A 27717-nucleotide genomic window follows, 5' to 3' on the forward strand; every position below is an offset into this window, starting at 1 on the left:
ATTAAATTATAATCTCTATTTCTTATTCTCAGTGACTTTTAGTTAACCTTTAGTTTGATCAATACAAAGAAAAGGTTAATTGATGAGCTTGAACACAACAGCAGGTTCATGGGAGAATATATTTATTTAGATAAAAATCAACAAAGGAAGAAATCAGCCTACTCTAGTATTAGTATTAATCATTCTAGTATTAAACCTGCAAAGAAAATGCAGTCAAAATCAATCAATCAGCAATCAATCTGATTAACAAATCTGAAAGTAAAAATATCTACATGAATCATATAATGTTTAATATACATTCTTTTTTTATTCACAGGTTTGCACTTGTGGTGTTTTGGATGAAAGAAAAAAAAAGTAAAAAAACAAGTAAACTTTAAAACAGCTGTGTTTCCAGTCTATGGCTTGTTTCTTTTAAAAGGCTATTCATCATTCTACATCAGAATTGCCTTTTACAGTGCGGAGCATTTTGCATATGGAGTGCAGACAGGCTATGACACTGGCTAGCACCTGCATTTTCAATGATACCAGTTAACAGCAAACACTTAACAGCAAGGACAGTACATCTGTTACAAGACTCTGGCTGCAGTCTTTGGTTCTGCTTGAGGATTTAAGCACACATGTAGGATATGTAACTGATTGATCGAATGAGTATTTCTCATTTCTCACATTTCTGAGGAGAGGTTGAGGTTAAATCTTCATTAAAAAGTGCTGTGGTGTATGGATTTGTTATGCTAACTATGAAATCCAACCTTGAGATGACTCAAACACATTGCACAACAATAAACACCACATTTCTGACGGAGGACACAGAGAAAAAATTATGTGATGCTGGTGTGTAACTGCATAGCTTTACTATAATGGCGACCTAATCGCTGGAGCAGCTTGCTCATGTTTGTAGCAGCGTTGCACTTTGCATTGCACTTCACCGAATTCTGCCTGGGGCAAAGAAAATCTCAAGTGAGTAGAGCTTTCGAAGAGTAAAACTGGAGGTATGCTGTACAACCTAATTGAACAAACCCCCAAAAAGCAGCATTACACTGAACTAATACAGCTAGTTTGTACTCACAAGGACAATTTGTGATTAAAGTTGGTCTGTGGATCATGAACAATTAGACACTACGAAGCAGCTACACTAATTGAAACAATGCTGAATAAAACATTTCAGCTCTAATTTGCAGGCAGCATATAAGCATCAGTGGAACCAAAAAAAAGTCAGGAATTGGGAAAGCTAAAAAGGTAACACTGACTGATCTCTGCAAACTCTAAAATACCAGATGGCCTCTCTGGTCCATCACCTGCACTCAGGTTAGCCTGATGCATGAGTGGTCATCAAGGGTAAGAGGCATACGGAGGTCAATAAACAGCAAGTGGGTGAATTTGACACTTTTTTTTTTGTTTTCTAGTAGCTCACATAATTTATACAACAAAGTACTAAGGACCAATCAACCCCCCTGGGCTTCATTGGTGGTGGTGTTTCCAGCACTGATGGCGTCAATGTATATCACAGACAGAGAGCGCTGTCCCATAAGGGGCTTGACAACATCAAAGAAGTTGCTCTAAACAGCCAGATGATTAATACTATGAATAGTCTCTTGACTGGAAAGTGCCGTTCCTGTCTTTATGCGAACACACGACACAAACAAAGAGGACGCGCCCACGTGTGAGCTCATGTTTCTTACACACCACAGAGACCACTGAGACCACGTGACTGAGAGCATGCAGACTCCACTTGAGCCACACATACAGGCACCAAGCAAAGGAAAACAAACCAAAACAGTGACATGTATACAAGCTCAAGCTTAAAATACACTTGCACGGACCGACAAATCAACTACCGCAAAAGTGCAGAGTGGGCATAAACAGCGGCTAGTAAAGAAAGTACAAACTTCAGCCCAGCATTTCCGAGAGGATGAGTGTATTACTTTCTTCCTCTTCACGGCCCTGGTTCTCTCCATCAATCTGACTAAAAATATTGCAGTAAGTACTCCGAGCTGACAGAACTGAGCATGGTCTAATCCTGTAGCATGACTTTGCTGCTGAAAATCCTGCTCTTCTACGGGGGGAGGATTTTGCATCCGGAGCTTCAGCTAAATCCTATTCATCACACAGCATCCCTTCTCTACAGACCTGGCAACCCTAGCCCTGTTACCAGGCAAGGGCAGGACGGTGCCAGCATTGTTGGCATCTATATTTAGTTGGTCCTGATAGAGTGAATGACCCTCCGAAGGACATTTTTGTGTACTTCAAAGTGCTTCGGTGGCAACACGCTCAGAGGAGTGTCCTCAGGTTATCGAAACAAAGTCAACCCCAAATGTGATGGTGGGGAGCAAAAAAGAAAATCAGGACCACCAGCCACTTTAAGTTGACCAAATACAAGTTCAGTGGCTTTCACACAGCACTCTGCTCTTGGTCAGGGTGCTCGAGCTTTGCCTAAAAGCCTACGGTAGAAACAAATTGTCAGGCAGGAGATACCCTGGGCCCAAGAGAAGTGGCAGTTTGACACACTGCATACTGTGCAGAGAAGAAGTGAGCAATAACGCCTGGCAAGGAACGGGGACAACCTGAGAGGAAATCAGTGCAGTGGAGTTTGAAATATGTATTGATCTCTTACTCTAGTTCTGCAGAAGAAGAATGTCAAGCAACTGGTTCCAGTCTTAAAATAATACAAATAAAAACATTTAGCGTCAGAAATCATCGTTCTTACAAGACTTATAAAGATGGGACCCAACTTTTTAAGCAAGGGCTTGTCCTCAGAAAATAATGCATCTCAGTGCATCTCCACAGATTTCACCGTAGCAATCAATAAAATACAATCTTTGCATTAGTAATATCAGCACTACGAAAAGCACCAGGCAGCATTTAGATGGGGCACTGTGTCCCTGTGTAATAGTCTACATTTACTCTATCCTATCAGTATGCATTACTGAGAGAGGGATAGGAGTTGAATTGGAAAGGCCAGGGATGTCGGAGCAGCTGTGCCAAAGAAGGAGAGGTAAATATTGAGCACACTCACAAACATGGAACAAACAGCATAAAATTACATTAAAACAAACAATATAATGTACAAACCAACATATAAACCTATAATGATTCAGGGATTAAAATACAGCAATAGAAAAAAAACCGATATAAATAACAAAAGTAATACTACTGCATAGGGTTAATAATATGATTAAAAACTGCAAAAGAATCTCAAGAAACAAGTAAATCAATTCATCCAGTTTAGAGCCTTTCAGTCTGTTGTGTTTCAGCTCTCTAACTCTATTTGGGAGAGAGTCAACAGAGTTACTATACACAAAGTGAGCTTATTGACTGCCAAACTGGTGTAGTGGAGAACACAATGTGGAGTTATTAAGTGTGATTTAGAGTGGCTCCCTAAAGGACAAGTGGCCATTTTGATGAGGATGACTCTATACAGAAGCATATAGTGTGCCTACCACAATCTGATTAGGGCCTCAAACGACTGCCTTGGCCTAGATGAATCACCCATTCAGGCCTCATCTCGAGAATCTACTGCTTTATTTCCGAGCCTCCGCTGCCTAACGGCAACTCTGTTAAGTATGTCTGCCGCATGTGTGGGTGAGTGCTGGTCTTTGATCTGAGTAGCTGCTAAATTACCATTTTATTCTAAAACAGGACTGCCTTTTGTGGGTGTGCTTGTTTTGTCTGCCAGATTTGCGTCGGTGCATGATGGTGTGCAGACAAGTGGCAAGAATTGTAAAGCAGAGGAAGTTGTATTTCAACGCTCCTCCTCTATTTTTTTGTCTCTCAAAAAAACTGGTTAATCTCCTTTCCTGTTTTTTATAATAATTTCTCTCTCCTGTTTAGGCATTGCACTGCCTAAATTTGTCTGACTTTCATTCAGTCTCTTCCTCTCTTCGTTCCTTGGGAGAATTGCAGTCCTTTTTTTAATCTAACCTTATTTAAGGCCCAATAACACCAGCGTCAGTGTTCTGGGCTGCCACAGCAACTAAGCCCTCCCCATCAGCAATTTTAGCCACTCTCCCGACAGTTAGGTCCACTCCCTCAATGGGGCCAACAAATAGAGAGCCGGCTTCCCCAGAAGAGGCCGACACACCCCTATCGGTCCGTTCCAGCTTGCGGTGCTTGCGTGGCTCTGGGGGTGTGTCCTTCTGGGTGAAGACGGCGCGAATTCTCTCCACGCAGACATCGGCAGCCTCCCTCGTCTCCCTGGAGAGCTGCGATAGGCTGAGGAAGCCGTGGGGGAGGTCGTCCACCACGCACAGAGTGACAGGCTGGTCTATGTTCCTCAAACGCTTGGCGAACATCACAGAGTCATCCAGCATGGGGTCTAATGCACAAGCCTGAGAGGGGAGAGAGAAGAAGCGGGAGGGAGGGAAAGGGGTGGGAATGGTGAAAAGCAAATTAGGATTCCCTTCAGACATGTCAAGAATCTTAATTAAGGGATGAAGAAAAGGAAGCCAAGCTCCCCAGTCTCTTTTGTCCCTGCTTTCTTCACGTTCTCGCTGACTCGCTCTAGCCACTTAAAAATCGGCACCAATTTCTTCATTTTCATATTAAAACCCTTCTCATAAGAAAGCAGGCTTCAACCTCCCCCATCTCTCCCATCACACCCTGTCTCACTCTGATAGAGCTGTGTAAGCAGTGTATAGTCCTTGATACTCTATCTCTTGACATTCTGAGGCTGCCTTGTTTTACCTCTCCAAGCCCTTTTCTGCTCCTCCCCTCTCTTCACCATCATAAACAAACAATCCTAGTGGTGGGTCTGCTCCTGCATGCTCAAAAAATATCATATCAGCTAACTTTAAAACTTGTTGAAACATAGAAACATATGAACAATTAACTTTCTCATAGAGGATCATATGTGCAACCAAATGCAGACAGTTATAAGGACTCAAAAGCTCTTTAATGCACTGATGATAGCTTACCTAACACTCGAGTTGAGTGAGCAACCTTTAACCTGTGCATGTCTAACTGTAGGAATGTCCTCCTTCCCCATTTCCCTACATCATCCTGTCAATCATTCCAACTGCTGCTTCTTCTTACCACTATATGTACAGGTGGCAGCCCTTTCAGCATGCTATCGGGAGCCAGCAGAGGAGAGCAGAAAGGATCCTTGACTACTGGAGAGCTCTCCACCTTCATCTCAGTCAGCTGCTCGGAGCGCAGTGGCTCAAACCCCAGGGGAAACTCCCTAGGGTGCTCCAGTTCTGATCCCTCCTCGCCAGCAGGGGGCGGTATAGCCACTGAAGACAGGTCGCTGGACATGGAGGGATCTGCATCCTTGGAGAGGAAGAAATTCACATCTTCTGGCTACATAAAAGAAGAGATGAGAAATAATTCAGGTGAGGTTAGATAGCATCGAGTGGTCCAGGGAGAAGGTAATGTCAAGGAAAGAGGAAGAAAGGCATAAAATATGTGACAGGCAAATTTGATAAGAAATACACACACAACACTTTGTCCTTGTGAAAATCTTCTAAAAACCTCGGCTCAGTGCCTGAGAGTCTTGGCTAAACAATCTCCATTTCAAGGAGGAAAAGCATATTTAAAATCTTACGTCACCTCTGCTTGCTATTTTTCCCAAGCCAGCCACTAATCCAGTGTGCCTGAGTGAAAATACTTGCAAGGATAATCTGCAATACCTTGCCAGTGCCCGCACAACCAAAAAGTTTTGATATTCTGTCAGCATTTTTGAGCTAAATCGGTTTGAGGCATGGGTAACATAACCTCAGCTGAGTTAATTGATATGAAACATGCACAGCATTGTATGACAGAGGGCCAAAATATGTCCATGCTTCTAAACTGATCAACCTTTTAAAAAGGCTAGAACTGTATGTTAAATCGTAGATAAGAGGCTGGTGTGAGGCTGGTGTGATTTCTCTAGCACCGCAATGGTGCAAAAATCATCATCAAATTACAGACCTTTCCATAATCACAGGATTTAATTCCCACAAAAAAAAAACATTTACAGTGTTCTTTTAAGCAACAGCCCATAGCTGTTTAATACTGCTTCTTGTGGATAAGAGCATCAAGTGAGAGCATGCTAATTTCAATGTAAACATGTTCAAAAGTGACATACAGTCCGCCCAGAGAACAGCGGTGTGCTGTGAGAAGTGGAATTGTTGTGGGATCCCAAGTCATGGCAAGTCTGGCTCTTTGCAGATAATTTCCTGGTGGGGAACTCTGAGGGCTCTGAGGGTACAGGGGGGTCAGCATGAGGAGAAGAGATGGACGCCTCTGAAATGCTCTTCCTCACTGTGTCTAAGAAAGGAGATGGAGAGAAGGGGAAATAGAGTGATTAATGAGACAGTTGGCAAAAACATAAAACTAAATGTTTGAGACCGATAAACAATAAAAAGCTATAACCATTAACCACACAAAGTACAGTATATGGTGTATAAAGGAGAAAGAGGCCAGTCAAATCTACTTAGGGTCAATAGCAGGTGGAGGACACAGGGAAAAATACACCAATAGTACTACACAACCACTTTCACTTATTCTGCTGTTTCCACTTATCATACGTCCTCTGGTTGACAGCCAACAGTTAAAAGCCTAAAATGCAAATTGGTATATATCAGGAAGAAGAGCGGAGAAGTGGGTGGAGGGAATTCAAATAGCGCTGTCATAGTGATATCATCCGCCCGCCCTGAGCCGTCAAAACACAGCTGTAAGAGTCGTCATGGCTAGTCTCTTCACAAAGTGCTGCCGATCTCCCATCTCTTTAATAATGAACCATCTCAGCACCATGATGGCCTTTTAATAATGTACACCCACCAATGACACTCTCATTAGTTTTGGGCTTACAGCTGTGGGGGTGTCACCTAAGCTAAGGGGGCCCCAGGGAAATTACGATTCGCCACCAGATTTACGGTGGCTACAATTAACAATTACTGTCAAAGCCCTGCTGTTCCAAAGAGGTGAATTGATATGAATGGGGCTACATGAGTGTTACGCAACAGGGTGGGATAAGGCAATAATTTGTTAGTTGAATGCTGAATAAAGGGAATCTCTGTCAATAACCTCCTCCATATGGGTTATAAATGAACTTCAGCAGCAGCTGATGTTGTTGCACTCATAACGCTTAAATAAATTGGCTTAATGAACACACTGAAATTGTAGGCAGTACACACACACACACACACACACACACACACACACACACACACACACACACACACACACACACACACACACACACACACACACACACACACACACACACACACACACACACACACACACACACACACACACACACACACACACACACACACACCTGAGATCTGAACTGTACTTTCAGCAAATAGATGTGATCAAAGACACCAGCAGATTGCATCTATAGAAAACTTTGAACACAATAGACTGCCAAGAAAAATAAATTTATGCCACCCACATCCCGTCTGATGTTCCCACCTGACTGCACATGCACACACAAACAAACCCATACACACACAGTCACAGGCGGTGGTATACCAGTGGCTCCTGGTGGCGTCTCTGCAGCTGTGCTGGGGGAGGCTGAGGCTCTGTTGGAATCCAGCAGAGAGTGGATCCAGTTGGAGGCTCCCTGTCTGAAATCTCTAAGCATCAGTGCCGTGTCTCTCCTTACCAGGCTCAGTGTGCTCACTTTCTCTACTTGCGTCTCTGTCTGCGGCTCATTGCCTGGAGGAGGAGACATGGAGGAACGGTTAGTAGGGAAAGATGGATGTACAAGAGAGATGAACGTGTTTTAGTTATTCTTGAATAAGCATGACTGAGTAACAACAGAGAAGATGGAAAAGCAATAATAGGAAAGATATAATAGCAGAGTTAAGAAAACCACTGACAGAGTGGGTTCAATACTACCCCACAGAAATTTGTATTACAGACAACAATATATATATATATATATATATATATATATATATATATATATATATATGCGATGAGAGTAGGAGTGAATAGAAAATGATTAGTGTTTAAGTTCAGTTACTGAAAGGCAACACAGGATACACAATATCTCAATTACTGCAGTCCTCTTCCTCTTGTGAGAAAACAATTCATGAAAAGACTTGTGAGAGTTTCTACAGCTTTTTACGTGCATTCATAAAAACAATCCATCTGCTAATAAGTTGAGTTGTTAGTGAAGGGTTTCCAGACACGATACAATACAGCTATACTTGCTATACAACACTGGAGCAAGTATTTTAATTAGTGTTTTAATTTGTATTTTCTGAAGGTTTCTTCATTTGAATAGGCTACTGAAGGCTTATTTTTAATCATAAATCTTTACAGATTACAAACATTTATACTGCATACGGAATTTAGACAACAGTGACATCCAAGGTGAGAGCAAAACAGCTTTATGATTAATATGATCATTATTACTGTTCCAAAACTAAAAGATGGGCAGTGCAGACACTAGCTGAAAAATTGATTAGTCAACACAAAATCTATTTCAATTTTGCTATCAATCAATTGTTCTAGCTGTTTTTTCCTCATAAACTGAATACTGGTACTTTGTGTTCTAGCTGCTGGTCAGACTTGGTAAGTAACTTGAAGACATCACTTTGTGCTTTTTTTATATGTAAATGATTATATTAGTTAATCAAATGGAATAGAATAGATTCATTTATAATGTAAATAACTGTTCCAGCCCTGATAAGATGAACAACATCTTTACTTAATAACCTAATCATTTATGCTACACAAGTAGTTGTCAGCATCATTAGAGACTGAATAATGTGGAGCAGCAGACGGCAGAGACATGCAGAAATGCTTAAAAGAAAGAAAATGCATATAAACTTAATTCTCAACTTCACCAGATAAAAAACACACTCTTACCTGCGTAGGCGCTGAGACACCTGGAGAGCACACTGAGTGGCAGCAGGGGATCCATAAGTGTTAGCAGACGGGAGGGCGATGCGTAGGCGGTCAGCAGGGTAGCCGGGTAGGCTGCCACGATGCCATCTGGCATTCGCACACCAAAGGCAGCAGCGCGCATCGATGTCGTCACACTCAAGTTGCCCCCCGCGCTGTCGCCAGCCAGACACACTTTCTCTCCGGTCCAACCTGGAGGGATAAAAATGGGACAGTGATGAGAGGAGGTGAAGGAAAAGAGGGAAAAAACATTAAGAAAATGGAACACAAAATAAAGTAGACAAGAATAGAAATACACTAAGGTACAAAAAAACAGTGTGACACGCATCAAGTATCTCTTTCCTCCACAGTAACACTGCTGAATATGTGGCTGCTGCAAGGGACTGTTGTCTTACCGTCTGCCTCATGACCGTGATATTGTCTTCTTGTACTACAACACTAACATATTGCACTACGATCCCTGTTAATTTGACACAGTGTGCTTCAGCGGTCGGATGTACCCGAAACCGACCAGATGTCTTTTGTTTTCTGCCTGAATATTGAGCATCACAATTTGTGTGATATTGCAGAACAACGAGTACAGTGCAAGACATCCTGCTGCATGATTACTTTCAAAGTGATGAATGAATCCTCTCGAGAGGTACAGGGAATGTAAGTGAGGATTTACAGAAGCAGTGCAGAGGACACCTTCACTCACAAAGGAGAGAGTTTTACCCCTTTTTGTTGTGCCTGCTCATTAATTCTACTAAAACACTTTCTTTTAACTGCCTTCTGTATATATATTATTTTGAATGCATATACTTTTTTCCCCATGACATTAAAAAGCAAACAGAAAATGTACAAAGGAGATAAAAAAGCCAGCACTCCAGTATAAACAATGCTGTGTGATGTGTGTGTACCTAGTAAGTGGTGGTTTCTCAGAGCCCAGCAGTAGGCGTAGAAACACTCCTCCAGAGCCCTTGGGAAGGGGGCCTCAGGGGCCAGAGAGTAGTCCACTGACAGGATGGGGACACCAAGGTCCTGGGACCAGCTCTTCAGATAGGGCTGCACAAGACAAAAGGATATGGAGGGGTGAATTTACAAATGGAAAAACACTCTGTTTCACAGTGAATATATTATATGTTGTTAAATTTATGAGAAACAACAGCAGCCACAATAAAACACAGATGCAGGAGAACAGAGAGAAAAAGAAATGTGGTGGGAGAGAGATGCGTGTGGGCGAACATTAAGAAGCAAGGATAAAAAGTTATGAAAATGATGTGTCCTTCTGATGTCATCTGTCTGCTTTCTGGCTTACTGTCTAGACAAAGGGAGAATGAGCATTGCCCTCACAGTCACCTCCATTTCCTTTCTTTTCATACGGTAATAACAAAAGGTGCCCACATGTCCTAGTTTGCCAGGTATGAAGGAAAAAGACAAAGGGATGGTGTGGATTTTTACAGGGATAACCTACAAAAACAAACTCAGAATACTGAGTGTTTCTCTTTTTCTAGTTGCTACAGTCAGGTTAAGTGTTTACTATTCGTATGCCAACCTAAGGCAAGTGCTTTACTTCACAACTGCAATGCAGTGACCTTGAAATGTGAGAAAGGCATCAAAACTTGTCATGACAAAATATTCCTCCCACAAAGCATTCGTCCTTTCCTCCTCCGTCTTTATCTTCTCCCAACACGTTTCTGACTAGCTATGACAGGGCTGGCGGTGAAAGCAACAGCTCTCCAATCACAATGCCAGGAAAAGCACGGCGTGTGTATGTTTGTATGTCGCCTCACTGACCACTGATTCAGTAGGAAAAAACAAAGCAGCAGCTCCAACTGTCAGCCTTAAAGCCCCACGTGTCACAAGAAGTCTTAAAGTGAGATCGCTGACAAGTGAGTGTGCATACAGTTCAAGCACTGTTCAGGTCAGTGTGGGTTTGTACGAATCAGCAAACGTACTCCTAAGGTGTGTGTGTGTGTGTGTGCAACTGCGTGTGACCAACAGCCATTGTTGCCAGGCTACAATGAGTGTCAACATGTGCTCAAGTCCATGGGCAGGTTTGTCAGTCAGACTGTTCATCATCTGCCTGCATAAAAGGAACTCAGGACTCACAAAAAATTGCCCATCAGGCAGAGAAGAGGTGCAAGTTTGTGTGTGTGTGTTTTTTTTTGATGGACTGGGACCAAGGCTGGTTAATTTTACATGACTCAGGAAACTCTTCTCATACTCACATCCTATTCACAAAGGAAAACGGCCACACACACCAATTCAGGGGGTCCCAGATCTGTTCTCAAAGCAGGAATTAATCGGAGCTGCAGTCCCACTCATTCTCAGACAGGCAGAGCAGTTAATCTGCAAGCTTATACCTCTACTGGCCAAACACTGTGTGTGTGTGGTGTGTGGTGTGTGTGTGTGTGTGTGTGTGTGTGTGTGTGTGTGTGTGTGTGTGTGTGTGTGGGTGTGTGGTGTGTGGTGTGTGGTCAGTCCGTGCCCAAGTTGCTAAATGTCCAGATGCCAGCGCATCCATTCCTGTGATCTCAGCATCACTGGGCACTGAGTTCACAAAAAGCTCCTGCCACTGAAGTACAGACAGACAGACACTAAGTGAACAAAACTGATTTTATGAGATATTAGAAAGATTGAGAGGGAGGATGTAATAAAAAAGGAGAGCCCAGAAGACGAAGAGAGAAGGATAGTCTGACAAGTCTTCCATTAGTGCCCGGGGTAATCTTTCTCTGCGGGGTTGTACAGTTCTCCGTTAATTCAACATGACAGCCCTGTTCACCCCCTTCTCTGATGGCTCCCTCTCATCCTCTGGTTGCTACGCAGCTGCAGATCAAGGATGCCCATGTCCTTGGCGATTTCACAGAGCCCTGTCTTGCGCTAGCTATAAGTTGCCTGATGCCACATAAAGACCACACACACTGCTACAGATGACCAGATCAGTGTAGGATGAACTGGGAGACACAGGGGCACAAACCTTGTTTAAACAAGCTTTCTCATTAAGTTGAACCAAGCAGGTTGAATGCTTCCTTCTGCTCTATTTCATATATTGTCACTCATCTAAACTTATAACAAAACTGGCTGACAAAACACTATTTTGTTTCCAGAACAATGACAAGAAATATCCAACACAATTTTTAAGACATGAGGCCAAAGCTTGTGTGCATGTGTGTTGGTGTCTCTTTTTCTAGAAATTTTATCTAGGACATTGGCTCCTCCTCTACAAGAAAACAAAGAGGGCTGAAGATGACATACAGTGCATCCGGAAAGTATTCACGGCGCTTCACTTTTTCCACATTTTGTTATGTTACACCCTTATTCCAAAATGGATTAAATTAATTTTTTTCCTCAAAATTCTACACACAACACCCCATAATGACAATGTGAAAAAAGTTTTTTTGAAATTTTTGCAAATTTATTAAAAATAAAAAACTAAGAAATCACATGTACATAAGTATTCACAGCCTTTGCCATGAAGCTCAAAATTGAGCTCAGGTGCATCCTGTTTCCACTGATCATCCTTGAGATGTTTCTGCAGCTTAATTGGAGTCCACCTGTGGTAAATTCAGTTGATTGGACATGATTTGGAAAGGCACACACCTGTCTATATAAGGTCCCACAGTTGACAGTGCATGTCAGAGCACAAACCAAGCATGAAGTCAAAGGAATTGTCTGTAGACCTCCGAGACAGGATTGTCTCGAGGCACAAATCTGGGGAAGGTTACAGAAAAATTTCTGCTGCTTTGAAGGTCCCAATGAGCACAGTGGCCTCCATCATCCGTAAGTGGAAGAAGTTCGGAACCACCAGGACTCTTCCTAGAGCTGGCCGGCCATCTAAACTGAGTAATCGGGGGAGAAGGGCCTTAGTCAGGGAGGTGACCAAGAACCCGATGGTCACTCTGTCAGAGCTCCAGAGTTCCTCTGTGGAGAGAGGAGAACCTTCCAGAAGGACAACCATCTCTGCAGCAATCCACCAATCAGGCCTGTATGGTAGAGTGGCCAGACGGAAGCCACTCCTTAGTAAAAGGCACATAGCAGCCCGCCTGGAGTTTGCCAAAAGGCACCTGAAGGACTCTCAGACCATGAGAAACAAAATTCTCTGGTCTGATGAGACAAAGATTGAACTCTTTGGTGTGAATGCCAGGCGTCACGTTTGGAGGAAACCAGGCACCGCTCATCACCAGGCCAATACCATCCCTACAGTGAAGCATGGTGGTGGCAGCATCATGCTGTGGGGATGTTTTTCAGCGGCAGGAACTGGGAGACTAGTCAGGATAGAGGGAAAGATGAATGCAGCAAAGTACAGAGACATCCTGGATGAAAACCTGCTCCAGAGCGCTCTTGACCTCAGACTGGGGCGACGGTTTATCTTTCAGCAGGACAACGACCCTAAGCACACAGCCAAGATATCAAAGGAGTGGCTTCAGGACAACTCTGTGAATGTCCTTGAGTGGCCCAGCCAGAGCCCAGACTTGAATCCGATTGAACATCTCTGGAGAGATCTGAAAATGGCTGTGCACCGACGCTTCCCATCCAACCTGATGGAGCTTGAGAGGTGCTGCAAAGAGGAATGGGTGAAACTGCCCAAAGATAGGTGTGCCAAGCTTGTGGCATCATATTCAGAAAGACTTGAGGCTGTAATTGCTGCCAAAGGTGCATCAACAAAATATTGAGCAAAGGCTGTGAATACTTATGTACATGTGATTTCTCAGGTTTTTTATTTTTAATAAATTTGCAAAAATCTCAAACTTTTTTCACGTTGTCATTATGGGGTGTTGTGTGTAGAATTTTGAGGAAAAAAATGAATTCAATCCATTTTGGTATAAGGCTGCAACATAACAAAATGTGGAAAAAGTGAAGCGCTGTGAATACTTTCCGGATGCACTGTAAATGATGGGAAGCAATGACTTACATGAAAGAAGAACCAGCTTTGTGTGCACCTTACCAGTAAAGAAGGCATGGAGGGAGGGCATAATAGTGTCTCTATTAAGTTTTCAGGGACTAATTACAAAATAATTAGCTTAAGGGCTCATTACGTGCCACACTATTGACACAGGAAGAGACTCAGACTGGTAACCCCTTTGTTCCTACACTGTCAACTAGTGTCTTTCGCCCTTAACACTTTAATTAGTGAGGTTCTATTACAATTAGTTTGAGAAAACATATCCAGAAGTTGACGCATTGAAAGAATGAGAAGGTGAATTTAGCTGGATGACCGCTGTGGCGATACTGGCTCAAATCCTGGAAAAAAAAAAACATCTGAGCCAGGTGTCCAATGGTGGAGGTGTAGTGTTGTCAGTATTTGGATATGTAGGTGCCACATGACATATTATACCACTGTTTCCTGCATCTTGACCAACTGTTCCAGTATAAATATCACAAATAGGTCAAACACTGTCACATACAGGTACAAGTACTACATGACATAAATATGTCAATAGTCTTTTGGATTTAGTTTGTCTTGCAAAATAAATAAAAAAAATATTGCTTTTCTGGTCAGAGTAAGGAAAACTCTAGTTGGAGAGTACCATCTCACCTCATGGGACTTGGAGGTCTGGGCCACAAAGCCTCCCCCATGGAAGTGGATCAGGAGGCAGGGAGACGAGGGGAGGCGCTTGGTCTTCAGCCCCAGCGACAGAGAGATGGCTCCCCCCTCAGAGCGGGAGAGAGATAGCAGCGTCTCGCTGTCCTGCAGAGAGTGAGACAGAAAGGTGAAGAAAGAGGAATGAAACAAAAGGAGAACAAAAATTCACTGACAAATAATCAAGATCATGACAGATCTTGAGGTTTGCATCACTCTGATAACTGTCCACTGACTGTGTCCACTGCAAAACAAGCCTTGTTTTCATTGTAAATATATTTTATTGCTAGTGTTAGCAACAGGGCTCCTTTGAGAGAGAGATTAACTAGCTGTTCTGCAGCAGCTTGCTGCCAGCCTTTCCTGCGCCTGCATGAACGCACACTAATTCCCGTTCACTAACAGAAACAAGGAGGGAGGGGAGCAGTGGCTGAGAGGGAGGGTTTCCGCTGATGCAGGCTTGTATTTTGCAACATTAAAAAAGGACACTGTTGTTTCATTGGAGCGTGATCAATGGCTGAAAGTGTTGCTGATAGCATGTCTGGTTAAGTGCCAGGCTACAAAGAAAGGAGGAGAACAAGCTTGGATTGAGAGAGGGAATCTCCCGAGAGAATTAGGAAGGCAGAGTAGAAAAAGTGAAAATGATACCTATGACAGAGAAATGGAGAGAGAAAGAGATAATGAAGGAGATTAAGTCCATGACGCTGTCGTTTACTCAAACAGTTCGGAGACATACCAGATATGCTGTTGAATATTGTTAGAATATTTTAAGAATTTGTATGACTGGTATATGCAAGGTGGTCTGAAAAGAGCAAGTGGAGAAAATCATAACTAGTCATAAACAAGGTTACACAAAAAATACTTAATAAGAAGACAGGCTAAAAGGAAGTAGTGTGTGACAAGTACACAGCAAGTACAAGTATGAGTCTAGTTTTACATTAAATTTAAGATTATGAAGCTTTTTTATTGCATTTTCCACTGTGCCACTATAGTGTGAACAAATGAATGATTCAAGGACTCTTTTATAAAAAAGTACGGTCTAGAACTGCTCTATAGTGCCCTGAGATAACTTCTGTTATGATCTAGCAATATATAAATAAAACTGAACTGAAAAAACTGAAATTGAAGTACCTGTCCTTCACGTAAGTCATAAGAGATGAGCCTCATCTGAACAGGAGCTGTGCCGATGTGTGCTGATGGTGGAGCTATAGTTACAGATGCTCTGTGGTTGGCCGCCAGGGGAAGGTCAAAGGGCACGGGGGGCACAGAGAGGGCCCGGTTCACCTTAACTTGAGTGGATGTCATACTGGCAAGACTCTGGAGGAAGAGAGATGATGGAGAAAAAGAGAGAAAGAGATTGACATATAGAGAGAAAGAATTGAGACAGAAAGGCAGAGAGAGAGAGAGAAAGAGAAGAGAGCAAGTTACCGAGCAAGTCAGGTCACTGGAGAGAAAGAGAAACCGGATGAATAAATCATGAACCCCATTGAATAAATTGAATTTCACTCTATTATTACAAACGGTCTGTAGGCCAAAATGCATAATGATAGAAAGGTACTTTCACCAGAGGAAAGTAAAATATCCCCGATACAGTTTTTAAATTAAAAACAGGGCAGTGAACTTATCTGTGTGCATAGGTTAGTGGTGATAACATGGGTAGATTACAGATGTCTGAGTGTGTTTATCTGTGTGTATAAAAAGAAGCATTAACAGTCTACTCACCGACAGGACTTCGGTCTCCGTGACATTCCAGAAGGTCTTCCAGAAATGGACGTCCAGGTTCTGGGTGATGCGTTCAAATTCTGCCCCCCTCAACTCTGGGTCTATGGCATACTTCCCTGAGGTAAAGAAAGAGCTGGCTGCTACACCTGGGGAAGGGAGGAAGGACGACACAATGAGGAGAATGTAATAATGGGAAGGAGACACCAGAGACGGTGAAATGCAAGAAAAGAAATGAGGAGGTTAAAATGAAAGGGGAGGAAAAGAGTATGGCTGAGGAGGGAGTGTAAATGGAATTGAAAAGTAATTGGCAGACAAAAGCTCAGCATCATGGGAATGAAAACGGTGATTTCACAAAGATAGAAACTGTTGGAAGGAGGGAACATTAAAATTGCAGTAAGTGACTGAACCCTAGCACATAAAACAACATTAGAAAATGCAAAAGAAGGAAGGTGAAAGGGTGGAAGGAAAGAAAGAAAGATGGCCAAGAAGGAGATAGAGGGCTAAAACACAGCAAACCTCAGAACAGCCGTCACACTCAACAGAATGAATTGGCTTTTACATAATCACAGCACTACAGTCTTATTGCAGCATGGATGTTTCATGTCTACTGTGCTACTGCCAAGTTGAAACAGAAGCAGTTCATTGTATTGCTTTCAATGCTCTGCAAGGAGTCAAGGATGGACACTAAAGAATTGGGAAGGAATTGAACTTTCAGATAATATGACTGCATCTCAGACGTAAGTCTGTAAACTAAAATAAACAGACTCAGGACAGCTAATGCAGCTTACAGTGCTGTGTGCAGAACTATTTAGGAGCTGTAGGACAGAAGCAGGTTCTTCATATAGTCATATAGCCTGAATTCACTACAGAGGACTATGATGAAGGGGCGATGGGATTCCAGTAAACTCACCATATGGGGCAATACCGCCTGCCTCCACTGTGGCGCAGCACAGAGCACAAGAAACCATGAGAGTTGAACGATTCCTTTTTGAGTCTGTGCATGTGTGCACGGCAAAAATGTGTATATGATGGTGCATGTTCTTCTATCTCTGCCTCTGTAAATAACTGTGTGCATGTTCAAAACATTCTGAAATATAGAAGAAGCACGCCAGCTAGCCCTCGAGATTGCAAAGGATGAAAGAGCATCTACAATCCAAACACACAACATCAAAAGGTACACAGTCAGGGGCCAAGGAGCAATGTAGAGGAGGCACGGGGATGAGTACGATCTATGAATGAGAATCAAGTGGCTGGATGATGAGAGGGTACAGCTGCAGACAAGACGATGCTGACCTATTCCGGATTGATGGCGTTTGTAGTTTTCTCCAAAGGCCACAAGGCCGATAGCGAGGGTCTGGAGACAGGGCCGAATGGCTGGAGTGAACTGGGAGGAGGAATGGACAAAAACAGACAAGAAGAAATAGACTATAATTAAAACTATCATTCAACCAGAGAAAGTGGAACATAGATGATGGGATATCATAATATCAGATGAGTCTTGACATTATAAATTGATGCAGACAGCACGAGGGAGGCTTCATCATTTTTTCCCTTTGGTTTGATTTTGCCCACCGTCCACTGAGGTTTCAGCCTCTCTCGTTAAGCTCAACTAAGAACAGAGACGATCGCTATAGAAAGGAGCATTCCCTCTGTCCATCCAAATCCTTTACCTGAAGATTTAAGCAACAGGAGCCGTTTGTAGTTCTGTACTCCTCTCCTGACTTTAAATATTACACTTCTCACCACTCTTGCTCTCATGTCAGGGTCAATCCCTCTAGTCTAAGACGTCAGGAGGTCTGTGCATGAGCACCTGGTGACAAACAATCCCCTGGCACAGATATTTTATTTTTGTCCTCGAACATCAACAAGTCACTTCTTTTTCAAAAAATACTTCTTGATTGACAGGCTACGGGAGACACATGTGGGGAGCTTTATCCCTTTACAAGTCTTATAATCTATATAATCTTTAATAACAAAACTGCAGAATGTAACAACACCTTTGCCAGAACTGTAGATGTGGGTACATTCAGTTGCTGGTCTGTATGTGTCAAGTGAGAATTGGTGAGTTTGAGGTTGCTTTTCATTACTTTTCCTCAGTATTGTAGTCAGGTATTGTAGGAAATGGATATCCTTCTAACCCCTGATTACCTACAGCAGCTATTTCCATTTCTCTTTCTTCCCAGTGTGCTGCTTTTGCTTAACCTAAAATCCCCAGTTCTGGACCATCAAGCACAAAGTACAGCTACTTCTAACCCTCCCCATTCTTCACTCTTCCTATCCCTGTGCCACGCAGCTCATCTCACCTGAAAGCCAAGGCAACGGCCATAGAAGCACCCCTTGTGCATGGATGAGTATTCGCGGACAAAGCTCTCGCTGAGGCCGCTTTCATCCTGGAAAAAAAGGTTGCCGTGGCTGTTGTCATGTAACATGCGCTGAGCCAGGTAGAGCAGGGCGCGCAGCTGGCACAGAGCATTGCAGTAGGCCTCCATCTCCCCCGCATTGTGTGCTACTCGAAAGAAGATGCTGCGGCGGTTGGCAGTGATGTAGCGCCCCTTCTGGATGATGTGGAGAAGGCAGCAGCGTACCACCTAAAAAAGTAGAAGAATGTGTCAATAAAATTTGGGGGAAAATTGGTGAATCTTGTTCCAAAATGTGATATCTACGTACCATGCCATGGTCTCCATATGCCAAATTATAGGTATATAGGTAGGTAAGTATGCGATATTGTAGCAAAGCAACGTCAGTTAAATTAAATTACAAGCACATTAGGTCAATTATGTCACTGTAATAAAGGACAACATTTTTACAAAATGATATATGTATTCTTGAGACAATGAATGACGAACTTGAGGTTATTACTTGGATGAATAGCATTATATAATAGCAACAAAGCAAATCATTTTTCTTTAATTGTGCAATCATTAAAAAAGGCTATGTCTTCTGGGTCTGCTTAAATTGTAATTAAGATTAGGGTGGTAAGCTTGAAGGGAAGCAAATGATGCACGATAGCACACGTGCATGCGAGCATGTGAAAAGCTAGCTGCTTCACTGGGGTGTTACAGATTAGTCAGTAGCACTGTGGGAATGAGAAGGATTATAAATGTGGAAATCGAGAGGCTAGAAAACAGAGCAGCATTCATTTGCTGCTCTGCTAGACTCATTCGGTTGTGGTGGGCTGCAGCCACTGAAGGTCATGATGTTTCATCAATAATGGCAGAAGATAAAATACAGTGGGTACAGTAGGGGTAGATATTCTGCAGCTGGAAGAATTTATCTAACCTGATTTGCAACATAAAATCAATCTGTAAAACAAATGGACTGACCTTGAAACAAAGCAACATCAAGGCAAAGAGGGGCTGGTGAGCATTTTCTCACAGTGTGGAGGGAATATTGATAAGAATGTGTTGCGGTATGGGGGCTTAATATTCTCAAAGCTGCACTTGGTTGAAAGTAAAACACACACACACACAGATCCAAGACTTGGCACAGACACACACAGAGACTTCAAAACGTCACACAGCCTACCTTGACCAGTGAGCGATAGCCATTAGCAGGTATGTGCGGGTCAAAGTCAAAATGATGGTAAACCGCAGCAAAGCCAGAAATAACAGGCTCCAGACTGCGGCCGTGCTCCTGGATCAGCTTCATGGCATCCACCAGCCGCCGCGCCGCATCACCCTGCGACCCCTTGGCTCCTCCTGAGAAGAAAGTGGCATTCTCTTCGCACACGCTGTACAGGGCCGCAAACACTGCCTTGGTGTCCATCACTAGGAGCAGTCAGACAGAGAAACATGGAAAAGGTTGACACTGAAACTGATGTCAGTTGTGGGTTGGCAAAATAATATTTTCAACAATTATTAATGGGATTCTTTCTGTATTGAGGTGGAATTCCTTTTTTCATCAGGCAGATGACTACAGACACAGGGGCTTGTATCCCAATAACACCCAACGATCTCACTATTCATTATACCACCTTGCTGACCCCAATACATACATACTTTATTTGTAAAATTAAAAATATGATATTAGTATTTTCTGTAGCTTCTAAAACTTGACTGTCAGCTGGTATCTGGAGATCCCTGCTTCCTATTCTGCGTCAGGCCCACACTTATTATCAGCATATAGACACTATACCAGGTGGGATATCATTGGATATATCCTACAGAATGTTCTTTTACTCGTATTAACTAATCCCCCATAGCCTGGCGTATAAAAGCTCATTGATTGAAACGTGTTAAGCAAGCCTTGAAATTAAATGATGTAAATCTGGGCTAAGCAGCCACAATCCACCGAGATCTAGGCAGACGTGCATGGAACAGGAGGAGAAGGCAGAGGCCCTTTGCTAACGTCATGCTGCTGGGAAGAAACACAGATTAGTCATACACTGACAAAAACACATAAACACACTCATATAAGAGTCCCAAAGGGAGGTATACAGCTGACAACACACAGCTGAGTGCGTGCTCATATTCCTGGCCTAATGCAGAATAACAAAGATCCAGCGCTACGTCCCTGTTGAGCTCTTCTGACAAGTCACTTGAGACCTCTGTTTCCACAACACCCAAGTATGGGAACTAGCTGGTAGTTACTGTATAGGGTGACAGGCACGCTGAGAGACGGGAAAGAGGAGAAGGGACAATGGACACACAGAGAATAAAACAAAAGGAAGCGAGACAGCAGTGCCTCATCTAATAGATGAGAAAGTGAGAATTTTAGGGGCGAAGCGGACAGGGGAAAGGAAAATTATTTCTTTGTTATGGATGGGTGTTAACTAATAACCTTGCAGGTCTGAAGCACATTTAGCAGTTATGGAGAGATAATTACATAATGATAAGTTCAAAATTACTCTTAAAAAAAGACTCTGCTGTGTTAAATCATCTTTAGTTAAACCATGTATAAAAGAATGAACATCCCAAATGACACCAGCCGCCCATGGAATTAGCACACACCCATCCGCAAACTTTTGCTATTAAAACTTCACCTAAGGCTAGTGCAATGAAGCAATACAAAAAAAGAAAGTAAAAAAAAAAAAAACAACAGCACAGCGGTTTCTTCACAGATCCCCAAAGCGACATCCTGAGATGTAGAGCGGAGGTTGCCTATGCATGCTAAAAAGTGAAATATTGTTTTGAGGGTCAAAGAAATAATGGAGCCTTATCGCACAATTATTCTGCTATTCCCTGCCATTCAGGAAGAGTAATGGGAGAGGCAATTTCAGTTTGCTGGGAGGAATCACAACCCCCTGACATCTGGGAGGAGACATTTATCAGCGAGAACACACACACACACACACACACACACACACACACACACACACACACACACACACACACACACACACACTCTTCAGAAGTTGCCCGTCTTCTTATTTTCCCGTCTTCTCTTTGCCTCTCACTCTACTTTTCTTTCAGGGAGAGCTTTTTTTTTTTTAACCATACTCTACAAGGCAAGATGCCCCCCCATAGGCACATGTTTCTATATTGGATGCCAATTTGTCACAGTTAAAAGTTTAGCAATGGATAATTGAATCCTGTCACAAAGATTTCCTCCAAAATGTTTTGGAGTTGGCTGTCCACTTCAGCATTTAGCACTCTGCTACTGGCTCAGATTACGCTAAAACCCAATCCACAAGTGAGGCGTGCTGCCTAATTGTTCCTTCCACTTGGAACTGGAAACATGCCTCATCTGAACACACCCAAATGTCACAGTGTCGGGCCTTGTGACATACCAGACATCAATGACCACTCAGAAATATGTTGTTATGTCACATATCCACTTATTTATTTGAGGACTTTTCAGCCACAAGCCAAATTGTTATAATTATCTGCAAAGTGGAAACCCTATGTGTACAAGTGTAGGTAATGTTGCCATCAAGCCCATGATGAATGTCCCATTGCATGGGGAGCCTTTAGCCACTGTGGCCCTAGTCTCTGGAATGGTCTATCTGATGACCTCGTCATTTGTTGCCTTAGTTTTGAAGTCTTAACCATTGTTTTTTATACAATTTTTATTCCTTGTGTTTATCTATTTTATTGACTTTTATCCATTTCTAACATTTTATTGTTTTAATTGTTAGTCTTGCAAAATGTTTGTATGAAAGCTGCTATATAAAGTATACAAAATTGAGCTGAATTGAGAAGGCATTCCTTGGCCCTGGGGTATAGAGATAAGACTGAAACAAATCTGCAGAGCCAAATGAGCAGACTACACAGAGCAGCACTGCAGTGGGGACACGTTTTTTCAGCATAATATCATGTTCTATTTGTTCCCGCAAAGCTTAATAAAGCAGCTTGGGGCCTAATTTCACATCGATTCAACCATGCGAAAGGTCCTCTGACATAAGTTCATCTCATGACTGCATGGGAAACTCCACACTAAAAACAGAATTTACAATGTGCTATTCAAATGATGTTGGATAGAGAGGTTATAACCTACAACATATAGCCAACTGTGTCCCTAAACAGCCTCTGAGCACCAAGACATGAATTTGTGATCAAGGGTGACATTTTTTGAGTTTGATTGATTGAAAGTTAATCAACATTGACACCGTGGGCTGGGTTAGGGAGATATTTTTTATCCAAATGACTTACTGGAATTCAGGGCTTAAAGCTGTACATGAGCAAATGTCCCCCTATCCCAGTAAAATCTCAACTGATTCTGTCATTAAATTGTAGTTGTTTCTGTATTAACTGTCTCTGGAAAGCTTTAGGATTTGTCTCTACATGACAACATCCCTATAGTTTGACTTTCTGTTGTTCACCCTAGAGAGAATTCCAAACAAAACTGAGCTGTACAGGATTATGAAAATCATTTTTGGGTCGATGTTATCTTTACTCGAGCCTGAAGGACTGCAGTAAATTGGAGTTTTCCACCCAAAAATTAATCATACAAAGTCATAATAAAGATCTACGAAGGAAGCCTATAATACTTCCATGCGTCATGTCAAAACTATTCAAAAGCTACACATGTAATTCTGGGATTGTTGCTCCATCTCAGGATTTGGACAAGAACCAGTGGACTACGTACCGACTGTGAATGTTCTGAACCTGACAACACAGGAAACAGTTACTTGATGTGTGACAACTTATTACATCAGCATAAAACTGGAAAAACCAAGAGACACACAAAAAGAGCATCTATAAATACACATTCATCTGTCTGCATAATCATCAGTGTGGCCTTATGGGGCACAATGGCTGCTGTGGTCAAGCAGTCACCCAAATGCCATGCTGCAGGACCAGCTATAGCAGTCAAACCAGTTTGGGCGAGCAGCCAAAATTAAAATTACATTGCTTAATTAGAGCGGGGGGTACAACTCTCTCAGCTGGGCAAGCCAATAGGCCTTATGTTGACAGAGTAAGCTAAGCGTGAACTTTATGAACCCCTGGATCAGCATAAGCTGCTCTAAAACTTGCTTAATGATAATGAAGCCAGCGCACATTACACCACCATCTAACTACATGGAGTATATCCTATGCAAAAACGATGCAAATGAACACAGTGATGTGAACCAGTACAATCTTATCAAGAGCTCACTCAGAGTTCAAACATGCCTTGGCCCAGAGAAGCCTTCACCTTTGTTTGACGTAAGTTAATACCTCAAACAGAGAAACAATAAAGCTGCACTGACGCCAGGTTATCTGTCAATACATAATCTATGGGAGTAAGAAAAGATGATATGACTCACCTACTTGCTTTTTCGCCTCCGCCTTTTGTGCATCAGCAAATATTCTAAATATCTACGATAGGCCACCTCTAGCTATGTCAGTAACGTTGTTAGCCATGTTTCAGCATCATCATTTCTTGTGTTACCGACACTAGTGGTCACTGTAAGCCTACTGCAGCCATTAAGTTGCACCTGTTCTCTCCACATTAAAGCTGGATGAGGGTGGGCATTAAAAAGTCATGTACAACAACCCACACCAGCGACATTACAGACATGTGATGACTCCTGCTGGGCCCACATACAATGTGAATTGAATGTATAAAACAACATGCAGGCTGCTTCTGGCTTAGCACACAATTGATAGCATGGACTAACTACTTAAAAGCTGGAAGAGGAAAAAGTAAAATTGTTTACCAGTGTCTGAGTTCAAAGCTCTGTCTTTGTCTGTCTCCTCTCTTCCACGAAAGCATAGGAAAAAAAAGAAAGAGAATGAGAGGGTGGCAAAGAGGAAAGAGATAGGGTTTTATGATTGGTTTTGTTCTCGCTCTTGCAGTCTGTCGTCTTCACGATGTGGCTCTTCCGCTGTCAGACTCTGTATGTCAACCTGTCATAACCAATTCTACTCAGAGGCAATGTGTTGTCCTCTTCTTTCCTCTCTGAAAAAGAGTAGTCAAGCTACAGACAACCCCAGCCCAGTTAACTTTCTCCCTGTGACAGTTGGCTATTTTGCTATTGGCTGTTCAGCTTGCAACTCCCTATGACCTTCAACCTAATTGGCAGGTCTCATACAAACAGATATTGGCAGAGACGCAACCATGAGATTATGAGATGATAACAATATTTCAATTGTGGCTTTTTCCTTAATAAATCTTGAGCGCTTCATTCCACATTTAATAAGGTCACAAAACAAACAAACAGCAATTATCAATTGATCTATTGATTGAAAGTTGATCATATTTATTATTCCATCAAGTCCTGCTATCTTTTGGTAGTGTCTTTTGTGTTTTTGATAACATTTATATCCATGTAGCACCTTTGAGCATTTGTTGTGTGTGTGTGTGTGTGTGTGTGTATGCAGCAGAAATGTGCCGTCATGTCCCAACTGTTGAGAAATATTAATGTTTGGCAATGAATGCAGTACATGAACAACGCGTGCACACCCAAAATAGAGGGTGAAAATGTAATTCAGAGAATCTATTCCAGCGGAAAATGTGACCTTAAGTTAGACTTCTTGGCTGATACTACAGATGACAGACCCATAATTCGGATGAACTGAGACACGACCCCTCACCAACTAAGATACATAAACATACCCAGGAACACTGAGACACAGACAACACTAAGACTCTGAGGAAGATGTTTCTGTTGTTTTTGTTATTGTTGTTATTAATTCCACCAAGAGGGACTATTTCATGAAAGACATTTTGATGTGTCACAGTAGGAAACGCGATGTATATAAATAATAAAATAAACGATCCTTCCTTCAGTTTCAGGGTCCTGGTATTGTGCATGCTTCACAATTCACACAGAAAAGCGCAATCGTTATTGTTATCAGTAACACCTGTGCTTTTCATACTATCACAACTCAAAATGTCTGCTGGTTAAAAGGCCTATTAGCTGTTAATAAAGCTCCAAGAAATTTGGTGAAAAGTTAGGCCATGACACAAGGAACAAGATCAACAAGAACAAGATTTCATAAACTAATCTGCACTTATCTGTGAAGTACTTGTCACCTGTATTTCTTGTCTAGCACCATTTACATGCAAATCCTGACCCAATCTTACTTGTTGCAACCTCCTGCAAGTCAGATTAGGTAAAAACATTTTCTGTTATTTAAATACATAGTTGAGAGTTATGCAGCCCTGTTGGGAGGTATGCGCTCTCTGTTCAAAGCTGATAAATGCTTAGTATACATGCAAAAGGCAGGCTCATTCATTGTTTATTGTTTATCATTTATTGTAACTCCTGTTATGACATGTAACTTCTGCACAAAGAGACACAAGTTGACGCAGAGTTGTTATTTTGTCTGGAAAAACCTGCTTGCCTACATTTATGACTAGAAATTAGAGCTGAGCTGGTCCCTTCCACACAAAGGACGAACAAGAGTTGCTCTAATGGTCTAGTCTAATGATGAGAAGACTTTGAGCTACTTCTTAATGTCAGTATGATTAACTATGCTGATTTTGTCTAGGCCGTTTCAAACCCGTGGCTCTCTTGTGTTTCTCTTTAGCAAGCCTAAACAGGCCCATTCTGGAGAAATGTGAATTCTGGGTAAATGTAAGTCCAAGGATATGAAAACACAGCGGCTGTTCCTTGAAGTGGAACTCACTGTCACAGCACAATGTCCTCATCTTTCTAGGCAAGTTGAATGTATCAACATTTGTCTGTGTCAAGACCAGACAGTGGTCAGTGATCTGATACTCTACAAAATGTTGTGTCTATAGGAAGCAGGGTTAAAAATAGCAAACTTGTGCTGTGCACAGGCAAGAGGAAGCGCCAACAGCAGGGGCTGTGCAGCGTTGTGTTTAGGAAGGCTTTGACCCTTCTCCCAGACAGAACACCTTCACACACACACACCCGAACCGAACAACAGGAAACTAGCAACAATGAGCCTCCACACTCTGTCCAAATGGGAAACATAAGACTTCCCTTCCGTTTTATAATGCAATGCCTTTAATGAAATAGAAAATTAGAAATCTGAGATTCAGGTCTTATGAAAACTGAGCGTGTTGGCAAATCTCGCGCAATAAGTACGATTAGGTTAAAACTCTTTCAATCTCATTATACAGGCCTAAGTCTATTATAAACACACCATTCATAAATAGGCAAGTAAAACATTTTATTGTTGTAGCAAAGACACAGACAATGTATCATATTGTTTGGCTCCTGACAAAGCTAAGGACACCTTTTGAAAGTAGTGGTGGTTTGGGACTGGTTGGATTGTTCCAGTTACAGTGAGACAGTGGCCTAGTTAGCCGGAGAATACAGCAACAGAGGGAGTTTGTTTAGTCATAAGAGCAGATCCACAGTGCCTGCGGGCAGCACTGTTAAATCTGCTACCTTCTTTCACAGGCTGCCCATTTGTCACCATGTGTAACCCATGTGTCAGCCTGATCTCACACCACACATGCGTCACCAGTTACCCTATCAATTCGCTAAATCGATTTATGCACGGCAGGAAGAACCACACTGGGGATGTTAATCTAGTTTAACTCCCTCCCCCTCCTGTTTATGTTTGGAGTACCTGTTCAGGTTGGTCCTGTCAGTGTCAGCGACTGAGACTAGGGGCACAGAACGTGAAAAGGTGAATATAAATACAGTCTGGACAAATATATTTATAGTTAAAGTCTACTACCACTACTACCACTGCTACAACTAACGGCACAGATAGCGTCACTGTAACTGTAAGCTGATGCTCGTAATGTTAACTACAGACATGCCAGCAAACGAGGAGGTTGACTTTTTCTCCGCTTTTAAACAGTCTACGTATAGATTCTGTCAGTGCGTCCTTCTTTTGATGTCATACAACAATCACAGGACCTAAGCAGCTGAGGAGGACACAGCGGCTTAAATCCTAGTTGTTCGTTTCGGCTACCCGAGGCCAGCTAACGTAGCTGCTAACGGACGCTAGCGGGAGGTGACAGTTCAGGAGCGTCAAAAAAAGGGGACGGTATTAAAGGGAAAAGCGACAGGGGGCTGTGACGAGGTTGTCACGGCACAGAAAAACTCACCCACTGGACCCTCTTTGTGTTTCGATGAGCGTCTTCCATTCACACTTTTCTCGAATCTGCTATTCCCACCACTCTTCTTGCTCGACGCCATCTTCACCCACTGTGTTTACGCACCGCCTTTCACATCTCTCCTACATACCTGCCTGGGGAGCGCAGAGGCCCCGCCCACGCCAAAAATGGAAGCCAATGAATGACTGTGT

At 42.5% G+C, this 27717-nt stretch overlaps 1 protein-coding gene across 1 annotated transcript; it reads right to left on the minus strand.

Moving 5' to 3' along the window:
- Positions 1-117: 117 nt before the first annotated feature.
- lipeb (lipase, hormone-sensitive b) lies at positions 118-27608 on the minus strand. Its single transcript, XM_070911309.1, has 14 exons — positions 27518-27608; positions 19646-19887; positions 18424-18708; positions 17414-17504; positions 16121-16266; positions 15530-15715; positions 14357-14509; positions 9738-9882; positions 8795-9030; positions 7454-7633; positions 6766-6796; positions 5029-5192; positions 4141-4325; positions 118-2428 (listed from the first exon to the last, which is right to left on the minus strand). Exons 1-14 carry the CDS (start codon positions 27606-27608, stop codon positions 2389-2391), a joined length of 2175 nt encoding a protein of 724 aa, XP_070767410.1. The 3' UTR covers positions 118-2388.
- Between the last annotated feature and the right edge of the window lie 109 nt (positions 27609-27717).

This window comes from Enoplosus armatus, chromosome 9 (assembly GCF_043641665.1).
Source record: "Enoplosus armatus isolate fEnoArm2 chromosome 9, fEnoArm2.hap1, whole genome shotgun sequence".
In the NCBI taxonomy this organism is placed as follows: Eukaryota; Metazoa; Chordata; class Actinopteri; order Centrarchiformes; family Enoplosidae; genus Enoplosus; species Enoplosus armatus.

What these genes read in the sequence shown, in the direction of transcription:
- lipeb (XM_070911309.1), bottom strand. Translation starts at nt 27,608, where the DNA reads ATGGCGTCGAGCAAGAAGAGTGGTGGGAATAGCAGATTCGAGAAAAGT. An exon ending in GCCGTTGCCTTGGCTTTCAG is followed by an intron (nt 17,505 to 18,423) that starts GTGAGATGAGCT and finishes TCCTCCTCCCAG; the next exon opens with TTCACTCCAGCCATTCGGCC. An exon ending in AGACCTCCAAGTCCCATGAG is followed by an intron (nt 9,883 to 14,356) that starts GTGAGATGGTAC and finishes TGTCTTGTGCAG; the next exon opens with CCCTATCTGAAGAGCTGGTC.